A 9,037-nucleotide genomic window follows, 5' to 3' on the forward strand; every position below is an offset into this window, starting at 1 on the left:
TTTGGCTTGCTTATGTTCATATTTAGTCCGTTTTAGTCTGTGTGCATAGTTATTTTAATATTTAAAATCATATTCACCTCAAAATGATTAACAGCATGGCTTAATTGTTCGACAACATAGCAAGTGAAGCCTTTTATATTCTTTTGGCGACATCTGCTGGTGATGTAGTGGTTTGAAATGTTACTGTCAATATTTTTTTTCTGATAAAATATACATAATCACGATTATTCGACATAAAACGCACTGGTTATTATTTTACAAAAAAATAATAATAAAATAAAATAATTGGATAGGATAAACCCCTCCAAAATGTTATTAAATTCCACTGCTCCAAAACTATAGACTAAATAATAAATATACGTTTATTTTTTATTCATTATTTATCATTAATTATAAAAATCCTAATCAGGGATGATCGTTTGGGAGTATTACAAACATGAATAGATAGACGCATTAATTGAATAAATAAAAGAAGAAGTAAAAAAGAAAATGGAAAAAAAGCTAGAAAAGTATAAAATTAAAACAATTAAAAACATTACAATGACTTATTACATAAAATTAGAAAACTAAACAAATATTGCAATACTTGCGTCACAGATCACGCTTTCGGAAAGCTGCAGTGAGCGTGCGCGTTCGTGGACGTGGCAGTGACGTGACGCACACCGGAAGCGGTCAGGACTGGAAGTGAAACCCCGACCTCACTAACATCGACAAGCCGGGGAATATTGTAAAAAACGACGAAATGGCACAATAACCGTGAGTAAACGATTCTTAACGACGGCAGTAATTTGTTAGCTAGTGGTTTAGGTTCATTTTTTAGCTATTGCGGTTTAAATTAAGACAGAAATTGTCGAGTTTTTGGTCAATTAGCGCACACAGAACTGCGCACTGCTGACTGAAGACAGTGTCACTCACAGTACATGTAAACAAACATGTAAACACCTTTAAAGATATTCATCTTTTTAAAAACATTTAAGTAACTTAGTTGTTTGTTATAGATCTTCACGGATAATGAGTTGTCACACTGATTTGTGCTATTCCACGTCTGCCTGTGGAGCCAGAATATTCTAGGTGGCCTGTATAATGCGATAACGTGAGTTTAAGTTTACTCTCTGCTCAGCTGACTGATGGGCGGGTTATTTGTAGACATTATCTAAAGTGGTTTTCTTCATTAATATCGTAAAGAAGGGCAAGCCGAGGAGATCTTATATCTGTCGACTAACTATTTCTGGACGTAGAAGTGAAAGACAACACGTTTACCTACTGTACCTCTTACAACGTGAAAACAATATATACCCAGAGAATGACATTTGCCTGAAGTGTTGTTTCGATACAACTATACATCTCGTGTAACACTTTAAGATCTTATCTTATTGCAGTTATTATTACTATATATTAATATATATTTGGTTTCGATACAATATTCAGGAACAAGTAAATGGAGAGTCTCTTATATGATACAAAATCTAAATGAAAGGATAGGATCACAATCTTGTTTCGAAAGCATCCTGAGGCAATGTAATATTTTTTGCACATTTGGCTAGGTAATGTTTTTTCACACTCAGTTTTAATCAATGTATTTCAATTATATTCAGCTCAAAACTCTTAATTCTTTTAATAAATTCTTCATATCAAATTGCAGGGGAACTGACTTCACACATCCTTTTAAAAAAATCAACTTGACACCCAGTGGTTAAAAAAAAATCATTGGTTAAAAAGGTGACATTAGTTCTATGAAAGCTTGTGCATTATATTGTTACCATTCGGTTTATTTTGTTATCAACCCAAACACAATATTACTCATACTCTCAAGTGTCCAAATACTTTCTAGAACACTGTAGTTTCTTCTCAACAACAACAACAACAACAACAACCAAAGTTCAGGTGATTGATTGAATCGTTGTGTGATCCTCAGATGATGTTCGGAGTCGCTGAAGAACAGTCAGCTCAGCCAAGATCTTAGTAACCTCTGGAGTCTGAGTTGTTTGCTTTGGCACCATAAAGACGCCAGTGGAGTTTCACAGCAGCCGGATCACTTTAGACTCACTGTCACAGACATCCTGATCACGTTGAGGAGAAAAGCTTCTGCGGCATTATCATGACGTGTCGGGACCGCACACTTGAGTTCCAGTCGGCTTGTAAGTCCCTGCAGGGGAGACAGTTACAGGTATGACGATCATCTACAGTGTGGATAATGTGGTTTTTACAGATGCTTAAAACTATGTAGCCTGTTACACATCATCTTATCTTAGAGTATACTTTATTTGAACATTTTAAAGGGATGGTTAACCTAAAATAAAAACATTCTGTCATCATTTACTGAACTGTTTTACGAAACAGAAATGCTTGGCAGAATGTGAGCTGCTCTTTACTATACATGACCTGGTTTAACAGATATGCATGATTTGATTAAGCCAGGACTAGGCCTTAGTTAAATCAGGACATTTGAGTAGCTTTTATAAATGTGCCTTGAAGAAAAACATTACTGGTGTGCATCTTGAGTTAAAACAATGGCAATTACATGCATTTGAGTCAGGGCTAGGCTGAAACTGGGCGCAAAAATAAATGGTGACTTAAAAGGATACTCCACTTTTTTTGGAAATAGGCTCATTTTACAACCTCTAGAGTTAAACAGTTGAGTTTTACCATTTTCAAATCCATTCAGCCAATTTTTTGATATTTAGAAGAATATCAGTAACCAGTTTCTAGTCCCACTGACTTCCATATACTATGAATGGGATTTCTGGTCCCATTGACTTCCATATTTAGAAGAATATCAGTAACCAGACAGTTTCTGGTCCAATTGACTTCCATAGTAGGAAGAAATATATACTATGGAAGTCAATGGGACCAGAAACTGTCTGGTTACTGATATTCTTCTAAATATCAGAAAATCGGCTGAATGGATTCGAAAACGGTAAAACCCAACTGTTTAACTTGTAAAATGAGCCTATTTCCAAAAAAAGTGGAGTATGCCTTTAAGCTGCAAGTTTCAAAAAATACACTATGCAAAGCAAGCCAAATAAAAGCATTATAAATCACCATCCTCTTTTCTTGAATTGGAAGCAGAAGCTTGGACTTCTCCCTAACTTCTCCTTTTGTGCTTCATGGAAGTAAAAAATTGTCTTTGTTTTGCACTTTTGCTTATTGGCAAAAATTTATTTCCTACTTGATATGTTATTAATGTGTTCACATGTACCAAGAGTTCTTTTTCTGTTTTTTTCAGAATGGGACTCATGCTAAACCTGTCATTAATGCCCTTAAACAGCGCAGTGACTTCACTCTCATGGCCAAGTAAGAGTTCAGATCCATGTTTCTCTTTGATCTTTGTGTATTCGCTTCAGAGCAACTCTGTCTTGTTCTGTTTCCTTGAATCTTTGCCTCCCTTAAATCTTGTTTTGTTTCTCTGTAACAGGAGAATTGGGAAAGACTTGAGCAACACATTTGCCAAGCTTGAAAAGCTTACAATTTGTAAGTAACATGCCAGTAACACTAAATAGATTTAGTAACACCAAATAGAAGACTGCTCTTCTTTTCTTTTTAGACTCTTGTTGGTGGTGGAAGAATGTGTATTTAATAGTTCTGATGCTTGTCCATGTCCCTAGTCTAGTTCCCTGGTATAATGCAATTGACTTGGATTTAAAATACACTGCTGTTCAAAAAGTATGGGGTTGGTAAGATTTAAAAAAAAAAATGTTATGCTCAACAGCAAGGCTGCATTTATTTGATTTAAAAAACAAAACAAAAACAGCAATATTGTGAAATATTATTAAAAATAAAGAGAATTGTTTTCTATTTTTAATATATTTTAATATATAATTTATTACTGTGATGTCAAAGCTGAATTTTGAGCATCATTACGCCATTCTTCAGTGTCACATGATCCTCCAGAAATCATTCTAATATGCTGATTTGATGCTCAAGAAACATTTTTCTACTATTGTCAATGTTGAAAACAGTTGTTGTCAATTGTTTTGAGGATTCTTGAAATAAAAATATTTTGTAATATTATTGTCACTTTTTATTCATTTAATGCATCCTTGCTGAATAAGTATTAATTATACTTTATGAAGTCTTACTGACCCCAAACTTTTGAATAGTTTGTGTTTCATTTTTGATTAAGATTACTGCCTGGAATTACATTTTTCTTTGCAAGCTATGTTACATTACATGTGGTTTAAACTGATGTTGTTGTAACTGTTAGAGACTGTTTTAATTTTTATAATTTAATTCTCCCCTCACTCCTAGTGGCCAAAAGGAAGTCTTTGTTCGATGATAAAGCAGTGGAGATTGAGGAGTTAACGTACATCATTAAACAGGTTAGTGGCGTCCCTCTCCCTATCCATCATATGAAAACATATTGATATGAATGTCAATACTTGTTTATTTCACTTAGCTTGCATTGATGTTGAAGTTGCCTGTAGGATTGTTGATATCCTTCAGCTAACTTCCATAATGTGAAAGATCAAACCTCTTGCAGTGATCTGATATGCTGTCTGTCTCTCATCAGGACATCACCAGTCTGAATAAGCAGATAGCGCAGCTGCAAGACCTTGTGCGATCCCGCGGTGGGCAAAATGGCCGCCACATCCAGACACATTCCAACACAATTGTTGTTTCCCTGCAGGTACAGTCTTATATCTAAAATTCCTCCAGTGAACAAATATTTGAGACTCTCAAGGAAGTCTCCCATATCCCTAGCTGTAGACAGTAAGGGGTGGATGATCTTATTTGGATTGACGTATAAAATTACTTAAATAGCCACCACACCTTTCATTTTCTTATCTGGGAATGTTTGTGTTGCAGTCCAAGCTGGCATCAATGTCAAATGATTTCAAGTCAGTCCTGGAAGTGAGAACAGAGGTGAGTTTTCTTTTGCTTTATGACAAGTGCTGCACTTTTATAATGTCATCAATTCTGTGTCAAGCAGTTGTTATGCTTTTAATTATCAGCTCTTTAGTAAGAAAAAATACACAAAGTGCGTTCACTGTGGATCATCATGATCCTGTGAAACCATTTGCTGTGTAGCAAAGGTTGAGTTGTTTTCCAAACAAAATCATTAGTAATGAGTGAATATTATAATATAACTGATGTGTGTCTGTCCTGTTGTGTGTTTAGAATCTGAAGCATCAGCGCAGCAGAAGAGAGCATTTCTCCCAAGCTCCTGTCACAGCCTCTCCTCTGCTCACCAATAACTTCAGTACGTCATCCCTTTAAAATGTCATGCTACAGTTTGTTGTCAACTAATATGAGTATTAATAGTCTTGAGCTGTGCAGATACTTTCAAAGCATAACCAATATTTTCTACATGGTAAATTAATCATAACTAAATATGAAGTAACACACGATGATAGTATGACCAAACATTTGAAACAAATAAAAACATCCTTATATTTGAGCTTCTTTTATATTAACATTTTTCACAACTTTATTATTTGTTATATTTCATATTATCTAATGTTAATGTTTTATATATAGTTTATAATATAACATTATTGCTGATAATATATTATTTTATTATATTGTAATATATTACAATTATTATAGATTAATTATTATATTAATTTCTTGTTTGTGACTTTTTTTTTTCTTGCATTTATTATTTAGAAAACAGAATTTTTCACCATGTCCAATTATTTGTTTTTAGACGCACTTGGTGCCATTATTTAATGTTTTTAATTGATTGCCTCTTGCAGATAGCTCAGTTCTGATGCAGGATGAGTCCAGGAGTCTGGGAGGCGAGGTGGCCATCGACATGGGCTCTACAGCAAACCCTCTTCAGCTGCAGCTCATCGATGAACAGGTATCTGTCTCTCAGTCAGAGGAAAGGATTTTAGACTATGCTGCTGCTTGTTGATGAATGCTTGCATGTATGACAAATGTTGAATGTCTGATTTCATGATTAAGTGTCCCTTTGTTGTGTTTGCGAAGGACTCGTATATCCAGAGCCGAGCGGACACCATGCAGAACATCGAGAGCACCATCGTGGAGTTGGGCTCCATCTTTCAGCAGCTGGCACACATGGTCAAAGAGCAGGAGGAGACGATTCAGAGGTCAGACGATCACACGCAAGCACATGCACACCATATGAATATGCATACTGCAAAACCACAGACTGAACAGATGCATGCTGTACAAACCACAAACACTTATTACTCTCTCGTCGTAGAAATGTGGCATGAATATATCTTATGCTGCACAATAAAATGGCATATTAGTAATTAAAATGTCCATTTATTATATTTTTTATTGTCATTTAAGACTGATGATTGTTGTAGCACTCAAATATGCCTCTACAATGGAAATATTTTTATTTATTTATTTATTTTTTGTTAATAATGATAAACATGTTAATAAACATGTTCAGGTCACATTTCAACACAAAATCAAAAGAAAAAAAATAAGAAATAGTATTTTGCATAAAGAAAATTAAACTTTTTTTTTGACAATTTGAAGATTTTTAGTAAAAATATAATAATAACTATGTATAAACGATAACTTGCTAATAACTATAGTATAATTTCTTATAGTGAAACAGTTTTTTTTTTACACAATAATATAGTATAAAAAGCAAAAATATTAATTGAATTGTTTTTGTCAAAAATGCTGTCAACAGCCTGAGGTGTTTCTGAGCTGTTCATGTTTCTTGTTGATCACCAGGATCGACGCCAATGTGGAGGACACCCAGCTGAATGTGGAAATGGCCCACAGCGAGATACTGAAGTATTTCCAGTCTGTCTCCTCCAATCGCTGGCTCATGATCAAGATATTCCTCGTTCTCATCGTCTTCTTCATCATCTTTGTGGTCTTCTTCGCCTGAGAAGGAACAACCTTGAGTGTAAGAAGAGGTGGAAACAGAGCCAAAGGTTTTGAAGGAAGGAGGAACGGGCGATGGACTTACGGGCGAATGTGCAAAAACACAAACACAAGTGGACTGGGACTCTGACTTTTTTTTTTGGGGGGGGGGGGGGGGGACAATCTGATGCTCATTGGTGGAAGGATTTTGGTCAGAGTGACTGTCCATGTTTGACTCTCTCACTCTAGAGGGAAGAGGATGGTGATGACGCTGACGAAGGTGGAACTGAGATTTACTGTGCATTTAGACCGAGAGGAGGGTGTTCTGATTCACTCTGTTCTCTTTAAGCTTCATCTACGTCTACATTAATACTTGAGCCTTCGTTTCTCATTAATAATCACATATTAAAAGAGAAGGCTTTTCCCCAAATGGTTTGATTCTTTAAACTGGTTTAGTTTGTTTTTCTTCAGGCAGTGTTATTCGTAATCATCGATAACATTTTTACAGTAAATTAATTGACTCTAATTATCTTTATAAAATGTTCCTGATAATAATAATCTCTATTGATCTGTTTTTATATCAAACTTATGCAATTTTTGCCACTTATGGGTCATTCTCACAAAGAAATATCAGGGTCATATTTTACCCCAAAAATGAAAGGAAAAAATATTTTTAGTTTTAATGTGAAGGAAAAAAAAAATACAATATGATGAAAATGATTGTATATGGCATGATATATTTATTATTAATAAACGGAAATTTAATTAAATGCAATGATATACACTACAAACGTACTTTAAAAATGTGCAAATGCACGTGTACATATAGAAATCATGTATATATTTTTTCAAACATAAGTCATGAAAATTTGGAGGAATTAATGCAAAACAAAAATACTTATGTTTCTTGTTTGGGTGGTGAAATATGAGCCTGGGATTTCCTGACAGTTTTCATGTGATTCTACCTTCTAGTGTTAAGGCCTTCTGATTGCCGGCCCTGTAAATATGAGGTCTGCAATATTATATACTGTTTAGAGACTTTGATGGGGGTTTTTTTTTTTTTTTTTTGAGTTTGATTCTGCCAAATACACAAGGAGTTAGAGGAAGTTACCTGGTCGTATGATTTTGCTCCACAAGGTGCAAATGAAGACCAGTAATATAGATTTTAAAAGAGGTTTAAATGGCCCAAAGAGACTCCAGATGGTTCTAAAGCTAAAAACTGTTCATTCATCACATTAGGATGTTTCGTTCCAGATCTGTGCTGAGACAGTTTCACGTGTTGGTTGTTCTGGAGCTGAACGTCTGGTAATGAAACCGATCGGTACAACCTTGGCCTGATGAAAGTATTGGCCGACGGCACAAAGAACAAGATCAGCTCCTTCATGCTGTGATGCTGTGAATAATGAAACAGGAGGAGGAGCTGCCAGAGATGATGTCTTCACTTAGAAACAGCGTTTTCCAGGTCAAACTCTCTCATTTGCTAAATCACAGACTTTCTCTCTCCCACACACGCCACACACTCTCAAATCAAACTCATGAACGATGTACAGTGTATTATTTAATAAGCACTTTTTATGAAGACTCCTGTTTCCAGGCTTTTTTAGCTGATGATCTGCATCTCTTGTATGAACTGAACATTGTTGTAATGTAAGAGCAAACAGTACATATTAAAACACATCTGAGAAGTAGTGTTTCTGGCTAATGTTGCATTTGTTGCTATGACTGTAATCATTTTCTGGAGTAAATCTCACAAAACTTGCAAAAAACCTGTCTGGGTCACTCCAAAATCGTAAAAAAAAAAATGTGTGTCATACCAAAAATTAAGCTGATGTTATTTTAATAATTCTGCTCATTTCACCTTTTGAGGTTTTTTGGAGGGTAATTTAATTTCTTATGGTAATGCTGCTTTATGCAGTACAGCTAACCCTGTATTGATGGATATGCTCTAAAATTTTAATATTTTCCCCACATTTTCCTGCGCTTTTTTAAAGATATATATGAGGGCTGTGAAACGATTAATCGTGATTAATCGCATCCAAAATAAAAGTTTGTGTTTACATAATATATGTGGGTGCACTGTGTATAATTATTTTATTTATATAAATACACACACATGCTTGTATATACTTAAGAAATATTTTAATGTATATAGATTTATATATAATTTATATTATATATAAGTATAAATATTTTATATATAAATAATATTTTTTCTTAAATATACATGCATTTGTGTGTATTT

General features: G+C 34.6%; 1 protein-coding gene across 1 annotated transcript; it reads left to right on the top strand.

Moving 5' to 3' along the window:
* The first annotated feature begins 616 nt into the window (after positions 1-616).
* On the top strand, positions 617-7,225 carry stx5a (syntaxin 5A). Its single transcript, XM_039649067.2, has 11 exons — positions 617-756; positions 1,916-2,167; positions 3,227-3,294; positions 3,416-3,471; positions 4,249-4,319; positions 4,511-4,627; positions 4,807-4,863; positions 5,119-5,200; positions 5,697-5,803; positions 5,932-6,053; positions 6,661-7,225. Exons 2-11 carry the CDS (start codon positions 2,099-2,101, stop codon positions 6,818-6,820), a joined length of 909 nt encoding a protein of 302 aa, XP_039505001.2. The 5' UTR covers positions 617-756; positions 1,916-2,098; the 3' UTR covers positions 6,821-7,225.
* The last annotated feature ends 1,812 nt before the right edge of the window (positions 7,226-9,037 follow it).

This window comes from Pimephales promelas, chromosome 9 (assembly GCF_988280905.1).
Source record: "Pimephales promelas chromosome 9, fPimPro1.hap1.1, whole genome shotgun sequence".
In the NCBI taxonomy this organism is placed as follows: Eukaryota; Metazoa; Chordata; class Actinopteri; order Cypriniformes; family Leuciscidae; genus Pimephales; species Pimephales promelas.